Source organism: Leptonychotes weddellii, chromosome 10 (genome assembly GCF_054177405.1).
Source record: "Leptonychotes weddellii isolate Sample4059 chromosome 10, ASM5417740v2, whole genome shotgun sequence".
Classification (NCBI taxonomy): domain Eukaryota; kingdom Metazoa; phylum Chordata; class Mammalia; order Carnivora; family Phocidae; genus Leptonychotes; species Leptonychotes weddellii.
This window is the reverse complement of record NC_138378.1, coordinates 13,828,808-13,854,293: the sequence shown is the minus strand read 5'-3', so window position 1 is coordinate 13,854,293 and position 25,486 is coordinate 13,828,808. Positions and strand designations below refer to the sequence as shown.

The window sequence follows — 25,486 nt, the reverse complement described above, 5'->3', positions numbered from 1 at the left end:
AGCCAGCACCAACTTGTCAGCCATGTGAGTGAGGCATTTTGGGTAAGAATTCATCCAAATGGTGACTGACCCTGACTGACACCACGGAAAAGAGATGAGCCTTCCCTGTGGAACCATGCTCAAACTGTAGATTTATGAGTGAGAGATTTATGCCACTAAGTTTTGGGAATGGTTTCTTACACAGCAACTGATAAATGGTAATCCCTTCCCACAATGCTTCCCATAAATGCAGAGCTGATAAAAGCAGAACTGAAAGAATTTAGGGGAGGGAGCTATTGGGGAGTCCGGGCAGAGAGGAAGTCTTCTAGGAGGAGGTGACTTTTTAAAAATAACTTTATTGAGAAATAATTCACTAGCATAAAATTCACCCATTTAAAGTTGTGTACAGTTCAGTGGTTTTTATTATAGTCAGTGTTGCACAATCATCACCACAATCAATGTTAGAATATTGTCATTACCCCAAAATGAAACCCCACATCTTTTAGTCATCAGGCCCAATTCACCTACCCCATCTCCCCCATCCCCGAGCCCAAGCCCAAAGCAACCACTAATCTACCTTCTGATAGATTTGCCTATTTTGGACTTTTCATGTACATGGAATCATATGACACACGATTCTTTGTGATTGGCTTTTTTCACATAGCACACTGTTTTCCAGGGTCATCCATGGTGTAGCATGTATCAGAACTTCATTCCTTTTTATTGCTGAATAATTTTCCATTGTATACATTTTGGGTGTCCATTTTATTTATACATTTATCAGCTGATAGAAATTTGGGTTCTATTTTTGGGGCAGGAAATAACTTTTTGATATTTATTAAGATTTCATCTCTCTGAGTTAACCATCTCATCAAAGCCATATTTAATTTGTATTCAGCTTTAATGGGGAAGGAATAGATATTATAGCTGTAGTCTCCTGAATGAGATAATATGCACAGACATTATTATTGGACAGTAATCTTTTTGTTGTTTAAACACTTCTTTTCAGGGTTAATTGGTAGTTTCTTTAAATAATATCTCTGCCTTCATTGGTTGAGAGACACTGGTGAGTAAAGATGTGTTAGAATCAGGACAGTCTGGGACGCCTGGGTGGCTCAGTCGGTTAAGCGGCTGCCTTCAGCTCAGGTCCTGGGATTGAGTCCCACGTCGGGCTCCTTGCTCAGCAGGGAGCCTGCTTCTCCCTCTGCCTGCAGCTCCCCCTGCTTGTACTCTCACTCACTCTCTCTCGCCTATGCTCTCTCTAGCAAATAAATAAATAAAATCTAAAAAAAAAAAAAAAAAGAATCAGGACAATCTTACATTTCATTTAAGTGAGCCAGGCACAGCCAATACTTTTATATGCTGATTCCAAATAATGAACCAATTAGTCTTGGGGAAAGAAGTAGAGACAGCATCATAATTTGTCAATTTACAGTTCTGGATGCTTTTCAATTCAGGTGTATCAATCATGATCTAATCTGAAAACACTGAGTAAGATGGCTTATGAAAGGGATTTGAAATAAGAAGTTAGTTCAGGGAATTGGGTGTCAGAGGTGACAGAGGAGTCAAGAAGCCAACAGAGAACGGTGAGGGAGCCCAAAGGCCAGCAGCAGCAGGAAATGACTACTATGCCCAGGACTTGAATATAAAAAGGAAATGGGGATGATATGGCTTGGAGTGTTGGGGTTTGGAGCCAATGGCCAAGAAAGAATTCTTGAGACATCTTTGGGGCAAAAAGGTGGGTTTTATTAAAGCCTGGAGGCAGGACCCAGGGGTAGAAAGAGCTGCACTGGGGTTATGAGGAGTGACTGATTAAAGATTTTCTATCCCGGGGCACCTGAGTGGCTCAGTCGTTAAGCATCTGCCTCTGGCTCAGGTCATGATCCCAGGGTCCTGGGATCGAGCCCCGCGTCAGACTCCCTGCTCCTTGGTAAGCCTGCTTCTCCCTCTCCCACTCCCTCTGCTTGTGTTCCCTCTTTGGCTGTGTCTCTCTCTGTCAAATAAATAAAATCTTAAAAAAAAAAAAAAAGGGCGCCTGGGTGGCTCAGTTGGTTAAGCGACTGCCTTCAGCTCAGGTCATGATCCTGGAGTCCCAGGATCGAGTCCCGCATCGGGCTCCTTGCTCAGCAGGGAGTCTGCTTCTCCCTCTGACCCTCCCCCCTCTCATGCTCTCTCTCTCTATCTCATTCTCTCTCAAATAAAAAAAAAAAAAAAAGATTTTCTATCCTATGGAGAGGAGGGTGATGTTAGGGCTCCAGGAAATTGAGTCTATAGGTTTCTGGAAATTGCTTTTTTCTTATAAATCATTAAGACAGTTGCAAACTGAAGGAGACTTGTGTCCTGCATCCGGCAGGACTGCGATCGCCATCAGTTAACCTTTTTTTTTTTAAGGTTTTATTTATTTATTTGACAGAGACATAGCGAGAGAGGGAACACAAGCAGAGGGAATGGGAGAGGGAGAAGCAGGCTTCCCGCTGAGCGGGGAGCCCGATGCGGGGCTCGATCCCAGGACCCTGGGATCATGACTTGAGCCAAAGGGAGACGCTTAACGACTGAGCCACCCAGGTGCCCTGGTTAACCTTTTTTTTTTTTTCCTCTCCTTTGTTCTATGGCAGCCAGAAGTGCCTGAGGAATGTCACACATATCCCACAAGGGGGAGTTGTGGAGTGTTAGCTTGTGCTTTGCCCTCAGTTTGCCTCTGCTCCTTCATCAGTGATATTTACAGAGTTCAGAAGCTGCAGTAGAGTAGAAGCTGGAGCCAAGTAAGGATGCTCTAGGAGGAGCTGAAGACAAAGTTACTGTTGGATACTTGATCAGAAGCAAAGAAGAGAGAGAAAGACTGGCTTCTCTCTTAGTTCTGCCCTCCGTCTCCTGCCAGTGCTGGCTGAAACTGGCCAGAAGTCAGCTGACATGGGAACCTGGGACGTGAGCTTGCAGGGTTGGTCTCTTCCCCTAAAACTTCTCAGGTATGACATCAAAAGTATGACTCATAAAAGAAAAAAAGTGGATAAACTATACTTAAAAATTAAAGTTTCTGTTCTTTAAATGAGACTGTTAAGAGAATGAAAATACAAGCCCCAGAAAATGTTTGTAAATCACATATCTGATAAAGGACATGCATCCAGAATATTAAAAAACACTAAAAACTCAATAATAAGGAAACAGTGCAATTTTAGGAAGGACAAAAGACTTGAACAGATAGTTCAGAAAATATACAGATGGCAAGCACTTGAAAAGATGCTCAACCTCAACCTCATTAGCCAGTAGAAAAAATACAAATGAGAAACACAGTGAGAGGGGGGCCTGGTGGCTCAGTAGGTTAAGTGTCTGCCTTCAGCTCAGGTCCTGATCTCAGGGTCCTGGGGGATCAAGCCTCACATCGGGCTCCGTGCTCAGCAGGGAGTCTGCTTCTCCCTCTCCCTCTGCCCCTCCCTCCTTGCTTGTGCCCCCCCCAATAAATAAATAAATAAAATCTTAAAAAAAAAAAAGACAACACAGTGAGATACCACTACACGCTATTAGATCGGTTAAAATTGCAAAGACCGATCATACCAAGTGTAGATGACATAGAGCTATTGAAATTCCCATACACTGTTGGTGGAAATGTGAAATAGTATAATCACCCTGAAAAACAGTTTCTTAATACATTAACCAAGTATCTTCTATATGACCCAGCTATTTCTCACCTGCGTGTTTACAAGAGAAATGAAATGTAGGTATGCCTATATGTATGTCCATATAAACATGTGTACATAAATGACTGTAAGTTTTATTTGTAATAACCAAAAACTGGAAAATGATTACTTTGAAACCATTGGGCTTTGGGGTGGTTTTTTACGTAGTGATAGTTAACTGGTACACTGAACTAACTCTTTGCAATTTTTTGCATCTTTACATTGCCCTTATTCAATGTGACTCTGGCCACAGTTCCTACCTCATCTCCTACTTTTCCTTACTCATTCTGCTCCAAACATGCCAAATTCTAGCTGCTCTTCCAACACAAGCCTTTGCCCTTGTTGTTCCGTCTGCCTTAAATACTCGTTAAAAGTATTAGTGTGACTTAGTCTCTCATTTCGGTCACATGTTGGGTTTTTTTTTTGTCTATATGGTTTTTGTTGCTTTGCTTATTGCCTTTCCCACTTGAATGTAAGATCCACGAGGGCAGAAACTTAATTTTGCTCACTGCTTTGCACCTAGTACTGTGCTTGGCCCAGAGCAGATACTAGATATGTATTTGTTGAATGAATGAATGAATGAGTGTTCTGACCTTCTCAGAGTTTTCATGATCCTACTAGCCTTGGTTAGGTTCTCACATTATGGTTTTATATAATTTAGCACTACATTACCTCTCTAGCAACTATGTCTTCTACACTGTAAATTGCAAAAAAAAGCTAGAACTCATCTATGTCCTGAGTACTGTTACATGGCCAGAGCCTAGTACAGTGCCAGGCATGTGTAGCTCAGTAAGCACAGAATGAAATATGAGTAACCCTGCTCATTGGTTCTTTTTTATTTTATTTTTAAAGATTTTATTTATTTATTTGACAGAGAGAGACACAGCGAAAGAGGGAACACAAGCAGAGGGAGTGGGAGAGGGAGAAGCAGGCTTCCCGGGGAGCAGGGAGCCCGACGCGGGGCTCGATCCCAGGAGCCTGGGATCATGACCTGAGCCAGAGGCAGACGCTTAACGACTGAGCCACTCAAGTGCCCCTGGTTCTCTCTTTTTTAAAGATTTTATTTATTTTAGAGTGAGAGAAAGAGAAAGCGTGTGCACACGTGGGGAGAGGGGCAGAGAGAAAGGAAGAAAGAATCTCAAGCAGACTCCCCACTGGGCACGGAGCCAGACACAGAATCTCACAACCCTGAGATCATGACCTGAACCAAAATCACAAGTAGGATGCTCAACTGACTGAGCCACCCAGGTGCCCCATTGGTTCTTTCTCTTAAGCTATTATCATATTATGGTTTACTAAGGTTTGTTATTTACTTATTTATTTTTAAAGATTTTTATTTATTTATTTGAGAGACAGAGAGAGAACAAGAATGAGTTGGGGGGAGAGGGAGGGGTAGAAGCAGGCTCCCTGCTGAGCAGGGAGCCAGACCTGGGACTCCATCTCAGAACCCTGGGATCATGACGTGAGCCGAAGGCAGTAGCTTAACCAACTGAGCCACCCAGGTGCCCCTTAAATTAGTTATATTAAATACAATTTAAAATTCAGTTTGTCAGTCATACTAGTCACATTTAGAGTGCTCAGCAGCCACATGTGTCTGTCTACTGGCAATGGTTTTGGACAGCACATACATAGAACATTTCCACCATTACAGAAATTTCTATGGGGCAGTGCTGGACTGGACATTCTATTGAAAGACGGGGCAATCCTAATGTCAGTCCATCTTTTGGAAAAATCCCAGGAAGGGGATAAAGGAGGGATGTTTGACATTGTGTACTGGTAAATTGACATTTATTTTTAAAAATGTTTTCCGAGTACCTCATTTATAGGGATGTGTGTGTGGGCAGCGGGGCCTGAACATAAGGTCAAACGAAGAGTGTGCTTTAGGAGAAGTACAGGAAAAGTACCAGGGGATTTCAGAGGATAGAGGACTGACTTTTTGTAATAGGGACCTGTGATGGCTTCCTGAACTTTGTGCCAAACTTTTGATCTTTACTACCTCAGGGCTCCTACTGCCATTTGTACAGATTTGTAGTAGGGCAAAGAGGCAAATAAAACATGCATTCTGGGGCGCCTGAGTGGCTCAGACGTTAAGCATCTGCCTTCGTCTCAGGTCATGATCCCAAGGTCCTGGGATCGAGCCCTGCATCGGGCTCCCTGCCCGGCGGGAAGTCTGCTTCTCCCTCTCCCATTCCCCCACTGCTTGTGTTCCCTCTCTCGCGGTCTCTCACTCTGTCAAATAGATAAATAAAATCTTTAAAAACAAAACAAAACAAAACATGCATTCTGTGGAGTCCAGCCCATCTTGGGTTAAAAACTTTTCTCTCACTAGCTGTGTCTATGTGAGTCTCAGCTTCCTCACCTGTAAAATGGGGATAATAACTTCTACTTCATAGGATTGTTTGAGGATTAAGAGACAGCCTAGGATTGTGCCTGGCACATATTCTCTGTAAATGTGTTTCTCCTGTGTAAGGGGAACGGATCGGTTACCCCTATTTTAGCACATGGGGTGCCATATCTGGGTGGCCCTGAAAGGTGGCTGCTCAGGTGTTAATTTCATGGATGGCATACCTTTGGGAAAAGCAGGACAAATAATACATAAAATTGGGGATAACGTTACAGATTTCCTAAGAGGATTAAATGAGACAATATAAGTAAGTAAGCACCTGGCAAGAGCTTAATCACGATTAGCTAGCTATCCTTATGTCCGCAAACTAACTCAAAGGTGAGAGGCCCTTAAGAAAAGAGGGTGAGCAATTTGCAGCCTGATGCTCTGTGACATCCAAGGGCGGTCCGGCCTCCGTCTGGAACAAGAATCCAACCGGCTAGGAGCGGTAGGAACCCACAAATACCTCCAGGAGTTCCTGGAGCAGCGCTTTCCAGAAATCGCGTAGAACTTGGCCGGTTAAGAACCGACGGCGCTTCGCAAGAACCCTCAGTATCTCAGTCCGAGGAATGAGGGCCAGGCCGAAGGGGAGACGGGTTCCCGGCCCGAGTCCCAGTGTCCCGGGCGAACCGCGCCACACCGAGACGGCGTCGCCGACGCACTGGAGCTGGACGAGGACGCTCCGGGCTCCGCGGCCGCGCCCCGCGCGCCACGTGACTCAGGCTCCGCACCACGTGGTCCGGCCCCGGTCCTCGCCGCCCCGCCCCGCTCGCGCGCTGCGCGCCGCTTCCGGTGGGGGCGGAAAGCGGAAGTGTGGGAGGGTCTGCGGGGCGGGCTCGGGGAGGTCCCGGGGGAGGATGGAGCAGTGAGCGGGTCTGGGCGGCTGCCGGCAGCGCCATGGAGACGGTGCAGCTGAGGAACCCGCCGCGCCGGTGAGGGGCCGCTGGCTGAGGGGCAGGGGGTGGGGAGAGGGAAAGGCGGGAACTGGCGGAGGAGAGGCAGCGGGTGCGCCCCCGGAGGGATGGACCTGCGGGGCGAGGCGATCCTGGCACCTGCTGAGTGGGGGAATCTCCGCCGGGAGGGGGTCCGGCAGAGGGGAGCATGCGCCCAGGGGGATAAACGTGGGGCTGGTTGGGGAGAGCACTTGCTGCGGGGGGACATCCTGGTGGAAGGGGGCACTGCTGAAGGGAGCAGCTGCTGAGGGACGTGGGGACAAGTTAGGGAGAGCACCTGCTGAGGGCGGGGGCGCCTGGGGGGATGCCATGCTAGGAACGATTCATTGGCATGCTGAAGCAGGATGAGAACCTAGAGGGGTCTAAGATATGGGTCAGGAACAAGCAGAGGAAGGCTGGGTGGACTTTCTAAGGGAGGGGGTTCCCACTTGAGGGGTGTAGTGGGAAGGATCTGTTGAGGGGAAAAGCTCTGCGCTTAAGGCTGGAGGCGTGCCGAGAAAGGTTGAAGGTCCCGCAAGGGAGGGCTTCGTGCAGGATAAGCATTTAGGAAGATTTTCCAGGTAGTGTCCCCACTCTAGGATGAGGATGACATCTTTCATTCCTGATGCCCCCCTGCCTTTCTAGTTTTCCTTACATCCTCTTCAGCTTTTCAAACCTGACATTGGGGGGTGGATAAGGAAATAAGATATTTTCAAGAAGGGCAAATGGAGGCCCAGAAGAGTTGAGACACAGTCCTATGTGTTTGCTTCTTTGCTGTAGGGTCTGGGTCACGACCTGACCAGACTGGGCCCTTTTCAGGACTCTATTGTTTTGCATCAGCTCCAGATCCTGCTGCTACCTGGAATTGTTTTAAGTCAAGATCGGAGAGGTGGCTGATCCTAGAAAGTCTGAACTCCTGCGTTGGTTTTAGTTATATCATTGATTTGCTCTGTGGACACCAGGGTCTTGTGTCACTCTGCCACATCTGGAGAAAAATAGAGAGCAGAGATCAAGGGAATCATGCTTCTCTGAGGTGCAGTGTAGTTAGCTTCTATTTCACAGAGACCTCTGACTTCCTGCAGCAGAATGAGCACTAAAGTAGGAAGTGTTCAGTGTGTGGGAGTGTGGGGCAAAGGAGAGGTGAAGGGAAGGGATTGGCAGCCTGGGCTGCACACTTGGGGTTTGTTTGAAGTACACAAACATTGCAGAAGGCAAATAGCTGGTTGGGATGGACTCATAATTCACCCTGCTGTAGTGTGCTGAGACGGAAATGATAATGATTCTTACACGTACGGCACTTACTGGGTGCCAGGGACCGTTCTCAGTGCTTACCCTGTCTCCTGGTGAACCACATGTAATTGGTCTATAAAAATGGTAATTTCGTGTGGTTCAGCTTATTATGACTCTTTCGATCCTCACAACAATCCTATGAGGTGGTTACTTCTATATCTCTATTTTACAGGTGATAAAACTGAGGCACAAAGAGTTTTAAGTGATTGCGGGAGGTTCCACTGTTAGTAAGTGGCAGAGCTAGGATTTTAAACCAGGTGGTCTGGTCCAAAGTCCATGCTCTTAACTGCTTCCTCTGATGCCGCTCTGGAAGTACCCCTGTTTCACAGGGCCTGTGTATGTTAGCAAGTATTTGCTACAGCACCATAGTGATCCAGTTATAAACGTACACTGGTTATATTTCTTTCTGAAATAGATTCGTTGTTTCTCCGAGGCCTTGGTTTAATTGAAAAGAGGATTAGGAATCTGAGTTTTGTTTCTGCCTTGCCTTGTGTTACATAATCTTGGGCAAAAGCGTAAACATTTTTGCTTTTTGGTCCAGCTTATTCCTGCACCTTTTGGATTTTAAGAAACTTATTAAATGTGCAAGAGAAGAGCATTGCAGGGCTGAATTCTTGAATGACTGGTACTTTCCTGCTCATCATAACTAGTGAAGTACTTAATCTGCATTAGATTAACTTTATTACTTGCATTTATTAGGATTGCCATATCAGTTTCACAGACTGGGTGATTTAAACAACAGAAATGTATTTTCTCCCAGTTTTCTGGAGGCTAGAAGTCTAAGATCAGGGTGTCAGCAGGGTTGTTTCTTTGAGGCCTCTCTCCTTGGCTTGTGTAGATGGCTCTCTCCTTCCTATGTCTTCACATGGTTTTCCCTCTGAACCTTTCTGTGTCCTTATCTCCTATAAGGACACCAGTTGAATTAGGGCCCACCTCTATGACCTTATTTTACCTTAATTACCTCTTTAAAGGCCCTGTCTCCAAATAAAGTCACATTCTGAGGTCCTGGGGCTTAGTATTTCGACATAGGAATTTGGGAAGGGGCAACATATGAATTTTACTATCATTAAAAAGGTTATCAATTTATCTTACACATTTGTTGTAACCATATCAAATTCTGAATGGAAAGAGGGATAGGTATACATAAATAACATGAACCTTACAAGAGTTCTAAGATAGGAGAAAGAGGCTTGAGAATTAGCCAAATCTGTGCGTAACTACTTCATAAATACCCTTGTTTGTGTTTGAGAGATACAGGTGTCTTTTCAGAGATTCAATTGGCATGTGTTTTCAGCAAGGGATAGTAATCCCAATGCAGGAAATGCTCTTTGCATTCATGAGCTTGACATTTGTGTGTGACTGAGTGATGAGAGATTCAAGTTGATGGCTTACATAGGAGATTATGATTTTTTCAAGTGAGCTGGCATTAGATAATAATAGTGTGGTGGAGGATGTAGAGGGCATTTCTGGGATGGTTGGCTGTCCACGTGGCCATCTGACTTAGGAGAGGAGCATCTGCCGGTGTTTGGTCCACGGAGGCTGTGTTGGCCAGGCCTGTTCTTTTATGAGCAAGCAGTGAAACTACCTAGGACCCGGGGAAGTCCGAACTGAGAGCTGAATCATCAGTCGGGCTGTTTTGTGCTTCTTCCATGAAGACTTAGGGTATAAAGTATCACTGAGAGTCACTTATCAAAAGATTTTCGAAGGAATCTTATTTGTTGATAATCTGGTAATCCTTTTTAGGGTGGCATTCTGTTCTGGAAACTCACAAGGATTGCTGATAAAAATTTAGGATTCCCATCGTTACATTCATTAATCCATATAGGAAATATTTATTGACCACCTCTGGGTTATCAGGCAGCAGAGAGATAAAGATCTATTAAGCCTGGATCAAAAGCAAACAAAAAACTGGGGCACCTGGGTGGCTCAGTCTGTTAAGCATCTGCCTGTGGCTCAGGTCATGATCCCAGGATGCTGGGATCCAGCCCCAGGGAGTCAGCTTCTCCTTCCCCCTGCTCTTGTGCTCTTGCTTGCTCCCTCTCTCTCAAATAAATAAATAAAAAATCTTAAAAAAACAAAAGCCACAAACAAAAAACCCAAGTAGATTGTTTGAAAGAAGTCTCTGAGCAGGTATATACAGTTTGTCTGTTGGAGGATTATCAGGGGCTTGCAGCTGTTTCTCGCATGCCAGGCACAGTTTCCTTTGTTATGTTGTGGTCTCAGAGTAGTTGAAATAGTGAGTTTTGCTTTTTGTAAACCACAAAGTCAGTACTTCAAAGGAACACATTTGATCTTCCTTTATATAAGTTGTTTAATTATACTTGAGAAATGAGGTATTGTCCATTGTTTATACAGTTATGAATTCAGCGCTTCACCAAAAAACCCTCCTGGTTCATGCAATGTTCTTTCTAACATCTGAGTTCATAGACATTTCACTTCTGAAGTTTAAGAGGAGTTTCACTTCAGCCCTTTTTGTTTTGAAGTTAGTTTTTATGTCATCACTGGAATTTAATGTTTAGGACCTTTTGATTTTCGAAGGTCACTACGGTCATTTGTTAATTTTCAAGTTGTGGCAATTATTGACTTGGAACATTTCTCCATTTCTTTAGTGTGTAGTCTTTGACATTTACAGAATTATGTGAGATTGTCCTTTAAAGATCAGTATTTATGGGTGGATATACTCGATGTGTTCAGTTTTCTTTCTGTCTTCTGGTTTTGCTAGTTCCTCCAGGAAGGTGTGTGTGTGTGTGTATGTATGTATGTAATTCAAGTCCTCTCTTGTAAAAATTGGTATTATCCAGCTGGTTTAAACCTTTTCTCTACAAAAAAGTCTCCAGTGTTACTACTTCCATAATTTCACCATTTCCTGAGCTCTCTTTTTTTTGTTGTCCTTTGTAGTTTCAGGAAACCATTGTGTAGAAGATATACACACATGCGCGCACACACCCACCCACCCACCCACACACACAAATACAAATATTCCTTGGCAAGCTCCTTCCTTAAGCCCATTGATAATTTTCAGACATCTTAGTTTAAAAAAAATATTGTTAATTTATAACCTCCCAGGTTTGTTATTTACTGTGTCTAGCATAGTCAGAAAAACCTGAATTATCAGGGAATTATAAGCTGACATGTATCTTTGACTTTGGGGGCTTGTTGGATGTATACAGCCACTCATGGGAGAGTCTGAGTCTGTTTGAAGTTCCTAGCTGCATAGTTATTTTTCACTTTTGATCATGTCTAAGTATATACCTTCCACTTTCTGTTTCTGTGATACCTATAGAATCCCTGTGTTTTAGCTGAATTACCAAAATCTTGCTAAGGGAGAGCAAGAGTCTCTGTGTCTTCCTTGGCCTCCAGTCTGAGACCATGTTTCAATTCATAGGTAACCTTACATTAAACATCTCTTCTGAAGAGATAGTTATGCCATCTTAATTCATGGAATCTCAAGATATAAATGGATTTTAAAGGTTCTGTCAAAGCTTGAATCCACTCTGTAGCATTTCAGGCAAATGATGATTCATTTTCTGTTTAAGTTCTCCAGTGATGGGGAGCTAGGGACTTCTTAAGGCAGTCTAAACCATTTTAGAACAACTTTTGTTGTTAGGAAATTTCTTTCTTTTTTTTTTTTTTTTAAAGATTTTAAAAATTTATTTATTTATTCATGAGAGACAGAGAGAGAGAAAGAGAGGCAGAGGGAGAAGCAGGCTCCGAAGGAGCAGGAAGCCCGATGCGGGACTCGATCCCAGGACCCCGAGATCATGACCTGAGCCGAAGGCAGACACTTAACCATCTGAGCCACCCAGGCGCCCAGGAAATTTCTTTCTTTTTTAAATTTTATTTATTTCAGAGAGAGAGAGTGCGGCGAGAGCACAAGCAGGGGGAGGGACAGAGGGAGAGGGAGAAGCAGACTCCCCACTGAGCAGGGAGCCCGATGTGGGGCTTGATCCCAGAACCCTGAGATCATGACCTGAGCCGAAGGCAGACACTTAACTGACTGAGCCACCCAGGCACCTTGGAAAATTTCTTACACCTGTTGAACTGAAGTCTGACTCTTGGTAGTTCTCTACCCTCTGGTCCTGATTATGCTCACCAGAGGGCTGCAGGACACATGTAATACCGCCATAGACCGCCCTTAAGTCTCCCAGCTGGGGCACCTGGCTGGCTCAGTCGGAAGTGTGTGTGACTCTTGATCTTGGGGTCATGAGTTCAAGCCCCACAGTGGGTGTAGAGATTACTTAAATAAATAAAAGACTTAAAAAAAAGTCTTTTACGAACCATGAGAGACTATGACTCCGGGAAACAACCTGAGGGTCTCAGAGGGGAGCGGGATGGGAGGATGGGGTAGCCCGGTGGTGGGTATTAAGGAGGGCACATGTTGTAATGAGCACTGGGTGTTATACACAAATAATGAATCATGGAACACTACCTCAAAAACTAATGATGTACTGTATGGTGACTAACATAACATAATAATAAAAAAAAAGTCTCTTAGCTTGCCTTTGTTGTTGTTTACCAGTAAAGACTTTGTAGAGCAATTCCTAAGATCCTAATTGTAATATAAATAATGTATTTTGTGGTCTAGTTGCTAGCAAGTAAAATGTATTTTATGTTTTTATTTCTTCATTCACAGGCAGCTGAAAAAGTTGGATGAAGATAGTTTAACTAAACAACCAGAGGAAGTGTTTGATGTCTTAGAGAAACTTGGAGAAGGGTAAGTGTACAGAAAATACAGGTAGACCAGTAGGTCCCAATCTTTTTCTTCCCCCAACACCAGCAGGAGCTGAACCTTTTTCATGTCAATAATTCACAAACCTAAGGAGAAGGAAGAGGAACATTGCATATGGCACTGCTCTGAGTGGGGTGGGCGGGAAATTTACAGCTTGAGATGCCCTTTCCCTCTTGCCTCCAATCACCATTATAGACAGATTTAATGATGCCTGGCCTCTTCAACACCAAAGGCATCTATTGTTTTCTCTCTTGTAGAATCTATAGTTTACATGATTTTATGTATGGAAGAGCCCTAACTAGTCTGTACTTAATTTAACAGTTTTTATTAGTCATACATTTTTATTTGCTGTTCATAGTTTCTGATCAATATGCAATAGCTATTGCTTCCATAAAATGGAATTCAGCATTTTAGTTAGTACAGCATTGTGAAATATAGTAAATAAATCAAGGACTGTCACTACCTTTACAACTTCCAAGAGATTGAAAATCCCAGGTCGGGAACCAGTGTACTTCTTGAAATCCAGATTTGTGAGTGTATATAAAATGCTGCTGAAATGGTATTTCATAATAGTGGTTTTTTGTGTATCATTCAGTGATAGTCACCGCATTAATAAGCAGGTGTGTGTGTGTGTTTAGTCTGTCGAGAGTACTTCTAGTTCAAGAGAAGGCCTGAAATACAACTTTTAAAAATTTCTGTTGTTTAAGTGCCGTGTGCGCCTTGAAATCAAGTCTTGTATGTCATTAGATTATTTTGGGGTTTAGTGTTATTTGTGTCTAATATAGGTCAGGAATAATCTTAAACCCGATCCTGGGTTACATGGCGTAGGTTTTCATGGATTGCCTCCTTGTAAAAAACATTAGTCATCTTTTTGTAAGTTGGAACAATACTCTTTGGAATCAAGCAAGACATCAAGCTGAGAAGGGACTAAAAGAGGACACCAGCTGTGCTGTTAGAAGACAAGTACAAGATCATTCTGAAGACTGCAGGTTGACTTGGCATCCTTAAAGGTATGGGAAAATGACAGTCCCTCCACATCTCTTTCCTGTCCTTTTCAGCTTTAGCTTGGTCTCCTGGCTATTTTCCTCAAGGCAGTGAGTCTAATGCCCTTAATCTAACAGTGCGCACAGGTCATCCTTGGAACGAGATAAAGCATGTTAGGCATAACTGAATATGTAACTAACTTGTTTCTTTCATTTTTAATAAAAGTCTGTTACGACAGTACGGACATAGACTCTGATGTTAGACCTGCATTAAAGTCCTTGCTCTCCTGTTTATTAGTCACAATAAATGAGTGGACTTGAGCAAATTACTTAATATTTTGAAGTTTCAGAAACCTCAGCTATAAAGTGCAGATATTCGTATCACCCTCATTTGGGTTATGTCAACTATTACCCAAGACAATAGGGGTAAAGTACTGAGTACAGTGCCTGTCACACAGTGAGTGCTCAGTAAGTGGCACTTTTCTTTTATTTTTAAGCCTACCAACTGAAGCATTTTTCAGACCTTGTCACGTCAAATCAAAGTTAAATCTTAAATCTTCAGTATATTTAGGCATTCCTGAAGGGAGCGCTGTTTGGGTTGATTGGGTTTGGGGAACACCAAAAGAAAACTACAGAGAAAATATATCAGGAATATATTCTGATAATGTAGGAAGGGGAAACTAAGCTAATTATGATTGTTTTTAATTGTTTTTTAGATCTATGCATGTCTTCATCGAGGAACTTGGAAATTTCCTTACAAAGATAAAACCAGCAAGAAAATCAAAATAAAGCTTCAGATCTTTCTCCTTGTTTTATCACCATCGTGCTCTTTTAAGTGATACCACAGATGCTTGGATTTCTGAATGAACCTGAACAAGCTTCATTTAACTAACAGAATCCCGAAGGAAGACCTTAACTCCACTTAGCTGTCTAAACACAAACTGCCATGCCATCCTTAAATTGTTCTGGAAAATGAGTAGATTGTGAACACTCACTGACTTGTGTCTTATGAAATGAGCTCTGGCTGATGGACTGTGTTGGATTCTCTGGAGGCCGCAGTTGTTCTGTGTATGGAGGAAATCCTGTGGATCTGTGGCAGAATAGAGCCAATGCTCCAGACCAGGACGAGTGGACCATGCTTGGAAAGTGTTTTGCATGAGAGCCTAGCACCTTTTTCCTTCTATTATACATAAAGTTTTACACCTTGACTCACTAAAATTTTTTGTCCTAGGTTAATTAAAAAACATCTTGCCCCTGGTTTCATAGCTAGTGAGTGGTATTGTTAAGACTTGTATCTAGTTAATTTGGTTCCAGATACTGTATTATTTCTGTTTTTCCAAATTGATCCTTGCCTTGTGTGGCTTGTGTGAAACCCGTAGGTCCCCACCATTTTTATTCTCTGCCAGTCAGAATTCATCAAGTCACTGTAGTTTTTGTTGTAGGGAATCAGGTCTTATGGGATTTGCCTAAAAGTGAGCACAATTGCTGAAGCCTTCTAAATTTTCTTCAGATTACTGTAAGTGCAGTATGTAGAATCATGAATCTTAATTGTTCATACAAGCTATTGGAGCATTCCTTGCTCTCAAGATAGCATAGAGAGGCATGGATAGTGTTCTGGTTAAGATTGCTGAGTGCGTATATGCAGAGACCTCTCTTTCCTTTTTCAAGTAGATAAAACTAATGAATGAAAATTAATTTTTATTTTTATTTATTTATTTTTTTAAAGATTTTATTTATTTATTTGACAGAGCACACAAGCAGGGGGAGTGGCAGGCAGAGAGAGAGAGGGAGAGGGAGAAGCAGGCTCCTCACTGAGCAGCGAGCCGGATGTGGGACTTGATTCCAGATCCCAGGACCCTGGGATCATGATCTGAGCTGAAGGCAGACACTTAACTGACTGAGCCATCCAGGCGCCCCGGAAATTAAATTTTTAAATAAAAGGACACATGGCCAGCTATGGACCAGGGATGGAAAAGATACGTAATAGTAAGAGGAGAGTAAGGCTTGCCCTGTCCTTGTCAGGAGATGGCAGGTAAGCTTCCTACATGAAGTTGTGGGATGGATAAGGCTCCCCATCTATTAACTAAAGCTGAAATAAATTTGTCTTATCACCGCGAGAAAGTATCATTTGCCCGTGGCCTGGGGAAAACATGGAGGTCCTGGTTTGACAATAGGAACTGGGCCTGGACTGCATTGAGGTATGGGATCTAGAGAGGCAGAAACCCTCAGCTCCTAACACAAGACCAAGTTTAAGTTGTACAGTCTAGATGACGGGCCGAGAGAACCATGAAACCATCATGACGTCATGAAATGCTCGTGGCAGTTAGTATTGTGTAGAGGAAAATCATTCAAGATAAAGGAAACCCATACAAGGAATCTACTGCCGTGGGATAATGAGCAGAACAAATGGGAGAATTCATATCCAAGGAAACAGAAATAGTGGAGCAATCTCAAAAGGGATTTAACATGTTTGTTTACGATTTTCAAAAAGATGAAAGGAGGGAATAACATCCTTAAAAGAAGAACACCAGTTTATGAATATGAACAGATGGGTTCCAGGAAGAATTAAAGTTGGGAATCTTGACAATCATTGAAGTTTTGGAAGCCCAGTAAGTTGGAAAAACAGTGAACTATACAAGCTGAAAGAATTTGTGAATTGAAAGATAGAAATGAGACTGATCACAAAGTGCAGGACAGAGAAGTGCAGTGTTAGAGATCTGGAGGACAGCATGGATTGAGGAGGTGCAGTATGGGTCCAATAGGAATTCTAGAAAGAGATAGTAGAAGAGATAGGAAAAAGACAATGCTGAGAATTTCCAGACTTGAAGAAAAACATGCCTTCAGGTGGAAGAAGCTTACGAAATGCCGAATGAATCAACTCCTAGTTACGTTACAATAAAATTGTAGAATGTTAAGGATAAAGAGGAAATCCTGAATGCTACCGCAAGAGAGATTACCTGTGAAAGGTGGTAATCTGATGATAGCCGACTTCTCAGCAACAGTAGAAGCTGGAAAACTGCAGAAAAGGTGCTATTGTCCAAGAACTCTGTATCCAGCACAACCGATTACAACGAGAACGTGAAATACAGACATCTTCACACATATGGGACCTAGTGTATCAAGAATAACTTTGGAAAGTAACAGCATACCCAACTACCAATGGCTAACCAATAAGGACATTTATTTTTTATTTTTTATTTTTTATTTTTTATTTATTTATTTATTTATTTTTTAAGATTTTATTTATTTATTTGACAGAGAGAGACACAGCGAGAGGGAACATAAGCAGGGGAGTGGGAGAAGGAGAAGCAGGCTTCCTGCAGAGCAGGGAGCTGGATGCGGGGCTCGATCCCAGTACCCTGGGATCATGACCTGAGCCGAAGGCAGACACTTAACGACTGAGCCACCCAGGCGCCCCAATTTTTTATTTTTTAAAGATTTTATTTATTTGACATAGAGAGACACAGCGAGAGAGGGAACACAAGAAGGGGGAGTGGGAGAGGGAGAAGCCGGCTTCCTGCTGAGCAGGGAGCCCGATGCGGGGCTTGATCCCAGGATCCTGGGATCATGACCCAAGCCTAAGGCAGACGCTTAATGACTGAGCCACGCAGGCGCCCCCTAATAAGGACATTTAATAACTAAGTAATAATAAAGCTGGGGTGAAAGATTCCAGAATGGCTAATTGGCTTGATAATGGTTTAGCATTTGTGTAATTCTCTATCTCAAGATGGCTGCATTAGTTTCACGCATCATGCTTTATGTAACAGTAACCAAAGTAGGAAAGGAAGTGGCAGGTAAAAATGGGCCTTCTTGTGTGTTTCTCTCTCATCAGGGAAGAAAGCCCCTCCCAGGATCCCTTCAGCAGAATTCCCCTCGAATTTCATTGGCTAGAACCAGGTCACCGGCAGAAGGAATAGGAATGCTGTCTGCCTGGACCACCATGTTTTATCCCTAGAACCAAGCCTTCGCTACCCCAACGAATCAGAGGTTTAACTTCGTAAGGAAGAAAGGGCAGCAGGCAGGCCTTCCACACATGGTCAGCGGTTGCCTTTCTCTGGAGGAATAAATTATGTAACTTTCAAGGATCATTATACTAGTTTTGCCAACATAAGGGATTCTGATGGGCTGAAAATATTTTTTATGTGTTCTGCATAATTTTGTTTAGTTTTATGTAACTTTTACATTGAAACAGTCTGGAGCATCATTTTGGCAGCTAGAGCACTCAGCTACTTTGACATATCAGGTGGCGCTGTTCTGTGGATGTTTTTTTCGCCAGGACAGTATGAAGAAATAGGTGGGTTTGGGAAAAAGGAAAGACGGCTTCCTCATTGTGTTTTCACTGACAGCCATCAAGGTTTCCACTGAAAATGTAATCAGTGTGGGGTGATGGTGGTGTCTCATTTGACCATCACAACTGTCTCGTAGTTTGTATTGTCATTTTACAGGTGAGAAAATTGAGGCACGAGAAGGTTAATATGTATGTAAATGATGGCTAATGTGTTATGAGGATAGGGCTCAAATCCTCGGTCTTCGATTCTAAATTTAAGTATTATTGCAAATAAGAGGAGCAGGGACAGAAGAACCTCGTGGTACTGGAGTGAACACAAGAGCACATAGACCTCCATTTCAGCATTCTAGCCCAGGTAGATGTGGGAAGAACATAAGCTTTGTGTTCAGACACACCTGGATTCACATCCTGGCCTGACCACTTATTTTTCATCTCTGTGACATTGGGCAAGTCCTGTAACCTCTGAGCCTTTACACGTTTTCCTGTAAAATAAGGATAACGACCTCTTCTTTGTTCTTGTTGTTTACTTTTTGTAAGGATGAATTGGAATGATGCACAGTTTCTAGCAGAGATCAGGCATATAGTGCATGGTAGCTACTATAATAGTGGTTATTTTGTATGAATACATTCAATAAAGGTTAAATATGAAGTTAACAGTTTTTTCCCAAAGTACTTTAGCTATTTCAGTTTTGCAGTTGTAGATAAGTGTATTAGGCATCTAGGGATATAAATTAGAACCATGAGTTGCTTTTGTTCTACCACTTTTTATCTCTGGACTTGCTTTGCCTTTATAAATGTTCTCTTTCCCCCAATTACAGGTCCTATGGCAGTGTATACAAAGCTATTCACAAAGAGACCGGTCAGATTGTCGCGATTAAGCAAGTTCCTGTGGAATCAGACCTGCAGGAGATAATCAAAGAAATCTCTATAATGCAGCAATGTGACAGGTAAAGGCATGTGGTGTTACTTTGGAGAGAACATAGTTTTAGATTAGCTGTGATTATTTAGAGTTTAACATGTACAGATGCATTTATTTAGAGATTTTGCGAAAGAGTTTAGGTGGAATCACTATGCATGTTCTTTTCAGAAAAAATCTGATGAAAAATGTGTGTTTTAGTAGCTAGACTTTTATAGTTTCTATTTCTGCATAGATTTTTTTTTTTCCAGTAAGCCCCTTTCAAAACTAGGAAGAAGAGGCAGAGAGGCAGAAGGTGGTGGTGCTGACTTTTTTTTTCCTTCTGATACTGATCTTTTACTTCCTATTGAGAAAACATTTCTGCAGAGATAGCTAAGAAGAGATAATCCAAATACGTTTAGCTCTAGAAACGATAGAGTATCAGATAGATCTAAAAAGAGAATGCTTTTTTATGTATTACTGTTCCTTCCTACATTTAAAAAAGAATTCTTCAAGCTCAGGGTAGTTAATTTTATTTTTGAGGAACTAAGATTTGTCAAATGCTGTAAGCAGGAAGTCAGGCCACTAGGTGACCGCAGAAAAGCACGTGGTTTGCCCTGAAATTCCGTCACAACATGAGTTGGTCGCAGTGATGGAGCAGGCTTCCCCATTACTGTTTAAATTTGAGAGATAACACAAATTTAGGGGCAATGCCAGCTCTAGGGAGCTGAAAGGAGAATGAGAACGTCTTGCACCGGAGGCTGCATCCATTCTCCTGAAGCTCTTCTGCTCAGCAGATCGGCTTAGTACCTCCTATTTGTAAAGCTTCAGCATTGAGGCAGGTGGGGCTGCCTACGAGGACATTTGCCCAGGAGACCTTAGATCTCACAGGCTTGTGAATGCAGTTATTTCTCTTCTCCCTCCCTCCCTTCCTTTTATTCTTTATACTTTTGTGGTTACTCTCTACTAGACAAAACCCTCATATTTCTTGACCAGAGTTAAGTAGAAATTTTCCTTTTCCTCTGCTACAAGATACAGTATGGAAGCTCTTCTAGTCAGCACATTGGGACTTTATCACTTCTTCTTCTTTTTTTTTCCTTAAAGATTGATTGATTGATTTTAGAGAGAGAGAGTGAGTGAGTGAGCATGGGGGGGAGGGGCAGAGGGAGAGGAAGAGAGAATCTCAAGCAGAATCCCCGCTGAGCATGGAGCCCAACATAGGGCCCAATCTCACAACCCCAAGATCATGACCCTAGCCGAAATCAAGTGTCAGATGCTTAACTGACTGAGCTGCCCAGGTGCCCCAAGGGACATTGTCACTTCTGATATGCTACGTAAGAGCTGTGTTTCAAACAGAGTATGCAAATATCTCTAAGTAAAGAAGAGTTATTTCCAAGAGTCTAGTCTGAGCTAAGCATGGTAAGGAGTACAGAGAAATACAGGGCAGAGTTCTTGTCCTCTGGGAGTTTATAGACAAATTGGAGAGGCCAGGCATATATATGTACAGGAAAATCTGGCCGACGACACAAGATTATATAGGACATGTTCCAGCAGTAAGTAGCTGAGATTACTTGCCTTGTAAAGGCAGTAAATACTGCAGGAATTTAAGGAAGGGAGAGCAGATGTGTAATCTGTACCTTCAGAGACTTATTCATCCATGTCTTCATTAATTGTATGTGTGTGTGTTTCCTGCTGTCCTTGTCATTGGCATGTTTCCCAAGGGTGAAGGGGCATTTGAAATTCTGAGCATTAATGAAGCAGAGTAGGTTTTTAGCATCTCTGGTTATTATGCAACGTTATTTAGCCCTGATAACAATCTAGCCAATTAAAGCTGGTAGCTCTCAGTGGGCAGATTATTTCATTTTAATAGGATGTTTGACTTTTCTCTGAAATCTCATTTGGTGTTTCTCTTCAAGCTTGAGACCCAAAATTCTGGGTCTGATACTGAATATTTTTTCTTTTTAAAATTTTTTTAAAGATTATTTATTTTAGAGAGAGAAAGAGGGAGAGAGCACAGGTGCACATGAGCAGCGGGGAGAGACAGAGGGACAGGGAGACAAGCAGATTCCCTGCTGAGCGGGGAGCCCCACATAGGGCTTGATCCCAGGACCCTGAGATCATGACCTGAGCCAAAATCAAGAGCTGGACGCTTGGGGCGCCTTGGTGGCTCAGTTGGTTATGCATCTGCCTTCGGCTCAGGTAATGATCCTAGGGTCCTGGGATCGAGCCCCGCGTCGGGCTCCCTGCTCGGCGGGAGGCCTGCTTCTCCCTCTCGCACTCCCCCTGCTTGTGTTCCCTCTCTCGCTGTGTCTCTCTCTGTCAAATAAATGAATAAAATCTTTTACAAAAAGAGCTGGACGCTTAACTGACTGAGCCACCCAGGCGCCCCCTGAATATTTTTTCTTTATAGTAGATTGTAGTGTGATTTTTTTTTTCTTATTACAAAGTACATGTGACTTCTTGGAAAAATGCAAATAGAAAGAAAATAAAATCACTTTTCTCTTTGGAGAGAGAATCATTGTTAAATGCTATTTTGTATACATATTCCTCCATATCTCTTTTTGGAGTTTAAGCATGCTTACAATTATGTAACCTGTAATTTTTTTTCTTTCTTTCTTTCTCTTTTTTTTGTAAGCAGCATATCTTCCCACGTTATCAAATATTTTTCTATAATATTTTCCATAGATTCATGGTTATTCCATTATATGTCTAGATCATTATTTCTTAAATAAACTCCTTAATGTGGGACACTTAGATCATATCTAAGTTTTCATTGTTAAAACGTGCTATGATGGTAACTATTTCTTTTTGAATAGCTGTAATTCTTTTCCTGGGATGATCTATAGACCTAGAAATGCAGGTTAAAGGACCCATACATTTTCTCACTTTGGTTATTTATTATTTAGAAAGTATTATTATTATTTATTATTTACATTTTTATCAAGAGGGTGTCTATTTTAACCTTAAATATGAATAGTTGATCTTTTGAGCAGAAAAATTTTCATGTATTGAAGGCTGTTCCACTAATTCGTATTATTGCTTTCTCTTTAGCCCTCATGTAGTCAAATATTATGGCAGTTATTTTAAGAATACAGACTTGTGGATTGTTATGGAGTACTGTGGGGCTGGTTCTGTGTCTGATATCATTCGATTACGAAATAAAACGGTAAGTTTACCTTCTAGAACAATGCTGGGCTAGCCTCTGGCCTTGTATTTGTGGGCACTCTCCTCCTTCCATATCCAGAGAGATGACTGTCAGATTTCCCCTTTTCCATGGTTCTTTCCCCCTCTGCTTTCTGATGCCTCCTAAAAGTGATGTTTTTGACACCAGCCTAATCCAGTGATATTTAGCATGTTTTGGGAAAGAAAACAATGACTATCAAATCTTGGTGAAGCAATGAATTTCAAATGTTTAAATTTAGATTTGGTTTTCTCCTCCTACTCAGCATGTTCACAGATTAACTTCTTCTACATTCTATTAATCGAAGAGTAATCTCTGTGAAAGATTATTTGCCCTTACTGTGATCACTGGGATAAAAGCTAGGAGTCAAGGGTTCTCATTCAGGTTCAGTTGCTCATTCAGTATTTCTAGAATACTGTTCTAAGCCCTAGGGATACAATAGTAAAGAAGACAACAACCCTGCTCTTGTGCTCATACATTTTCTAGTAGGGCAACCAAAAAGCCCACTGATGGTAACTAGAAAAGAAATACCAGATAGTTATAATTTCTTTGAAGGAGAGGACTGGTGGAGAGTGCTCAGTGAGCTACTTGAGAGTAGACAGCTGAGAAAGGCCACTCAGGGAGGTGGCATTTAAAGTAAAACTTGAATGACAAGATGGAGCTATGATTTCTAAAAGAACATTCTAGGTAGGGCAATAAGCAGTGCAAAGATCCTGAGGCTAGAACGGATTTGGCACAAAGAAGTAGAGGGGAGAGGTGAGAGGACCTGCAGGAGATGAGGTGAGACAGATAAGCAGGCCTGGATTCTGTTGGTATTGTTGGCCACGGTAACGAGTTTGCCTTTTATTCCGACTACAATAGGAAGCCATTGCCGTGTTCCAAGCAAGTGAGGAGCCATTTGATGATGTACATTTTAGAAGATAAACTGTGGCTTCTGTGATAAACTATGGCCTCTGTGTGGACTGTGAATGAATAAAAGTAGAAGCTAGAGACACCTTAGCCTTTAGATTTTCTGTTTGTTTTGTTTTAATGAGAAAAACAGGAATAATACCTATATTAAATATTTGCAGAATTGTGAAAATTAATTTAAATATGTGAAAGTACTTAATGAGACACTTTATAAATTACAAGGTGAGAATATTTAAAAACTCAGTTGTATCCTCAAAAAATTAAAAATATAGCTACCCTAGGATCCAGTAATCACACTACTGGGTATTTTCCCAAACAATACAAAAGTTAATTCTAAGGGATATATGCACGTTTGTTTATTGCAGCATTATTTACAGTAGCCAAATCATGGAAGCAGCCCAAGTGTCAGTTGGTGGATGAATGGATAAAGATGTGGGGTGTAAATGTATATATACATATACATTTTAAATATTATTCAGCCATAAAAAATAATGAAATCTTGTCATTTGCAACAATATGGATGGATCTAAAGAGTATAATACTAAGCAAAATAAGCCAGTCAGAGAAAGATAAATATATGATTTCATTCATATGTGGAATTTAAGAAACAAAGCAAATGAATAAAGGGAAAAAAAAAAAAAGAGAGACAAATCAGAAAAACAGACTCTTAACTATAGGGAATAAACGGATGGTTACCAGAGGGGAGGTAGTTGGGGGATGGATGAAATAGGGGATGGGGATTAAGAGTACACTTGTAGTGTGCACTGAGTAATAAATGGAGTTGTTGAATCACTGTATTACATACCTGAAGCTGATATAACACTATATGTTAACTATACTGGGATTACTGGAATTAAAATAACAATAATTTAAAAATAAAAAAATAAAAATTAAACAGTTGTAATTTTTGGATTATCTATATGACTATATCCTTTTCTTAATTTACATTATTCAGAGTTAGTATATTTTTCTAATCAAATAGCAAGTTCTTTAGCTACCATAAAATATATTTAAAGAAGTCCCAAAGCTTGAATAATTTATTGAATTAAAAATTGGGCTCCAGGGGCATCTGGGTGGCTCAGTTGGTTGAGCGTCCAACTCTTAATTTCAGCTCAGGTCTTGATCTCAGGGTTGTGAGTTCAAGCCCTGTGTTGTGCTCTGTGCCGCGCAAGGAGCCTACTTTAAAAAAAAAACAAAAAATTGGGTTCTAGGCCTTCTTATATGCAGCATTAAGTTATTTTGTTTCAGGTATTTTGAAACAATCCAAAACTAATTTTGTTTTAATATTTGATGTTTTAATATTAGTTTATTGTATTTATGTAATTTTTAGCTATTAAGTGTTGATCTTTAATTATTACACATGAATTTGTAAAATGTTTTAATTCTGTCTTGTCCAGCATGATAGTCACTAGCTATGTGTGGTTATTGAGGACTTTAAATGTGGCTAGTCTGAACTGAGATGTGCTATAAATATAAAATACCAAATTTTGAAGAATTATTACAAAAAGAAAAACATTAAAAAAACTTTACATTTTTATATATTGATCACATGTTGAAATGATAATATTTTGGATAAATATGGTTAAAATATATTATCAAAATAAATTTTGGGGTGCCTGGCTGGCTCAGTTGGAGGAGCATGTGACTCTTGATCCTGGAGTCATGAGTTCTAGCCCCACGTTGGGTATGGAGATTACTAAAAAAATAAATAAACTTAAATTAATTTTGCTTTTTTTTTAATGTGGCTACTAGAAAATTAAAAGTTGTACTTATGGTTCACATTATATTTCTTTTTTTTTTTTTTTTTTGCTGCTTGATGAATAAGTTTATTATTGTCTTTAACTGAAAAATCTTCATAGAAAATTGTGGTTTGGTTTATTAGCTCTCAACAGCCCGCTCCTGAGCTCTAAGGAAGCTTGCCTTCTTCTGAGCTACCCGATCTTTCTTTTGGGCAAGAGACATTTTGGGACGGTTCCACCTCTTCTTTTTAACTTCTTTCTTAGGCTTCTTCTCATAAACTGGATTCTCTCGTATAGCAGCATGAGCTTTCTTATACATCTCCTCCATCATGTCTGGAGTTACGTTGTTCTTTATGTATTGAGAGAATTGTTTCTTGTAAGCATCTTCGTCTTCTTCCATTAGGTAACACATATAATCTGCAACATTCTGACCCATGATGTGCTTTCGATGTACTTCTGCATTGAATTCTTTGCTTTCTGAATCATAACCAGGGAATCGTTTGG

The 25,486-nt window shown here is 41.5% G+C and overlaps 1 protein-coding gene across 1 annotated transcript in view; it reads left to right on the top strand.

The window, feature by feature from the left end:
* The first annotated feature begins 6,823 nt into the window (after window positions 1-6,823).
* STK4 (serine/threonine kinase 4) overlaps window positions 6,824-25,486 on the top strand; it is an 82,928-nt gene continuing 64,265 nt past the window's right edge. The window contains exons 1-4 of the mRNA XM_081832268.1: window positions 6,824-6,968; window positions 12,892-12,972; window positions 19,077-19,205; window positions 22,205-22,347. Of these exons, the coding sequence (XP_081688394.1) occupies window positions 6,934-6,968; window positions 12,892-12,972; window positions 19,077-19,205; window positions 22,205-22,347 (388 nt within the window). The 5' untranslated portion in view covers window positions 6,824-6,933. The remainder of the gene's footprint in view (window positions 6,969-12,891; window positions 12,973-19,076; window positions 19,206-22,204; window positions 22,348-25,486) is intronic.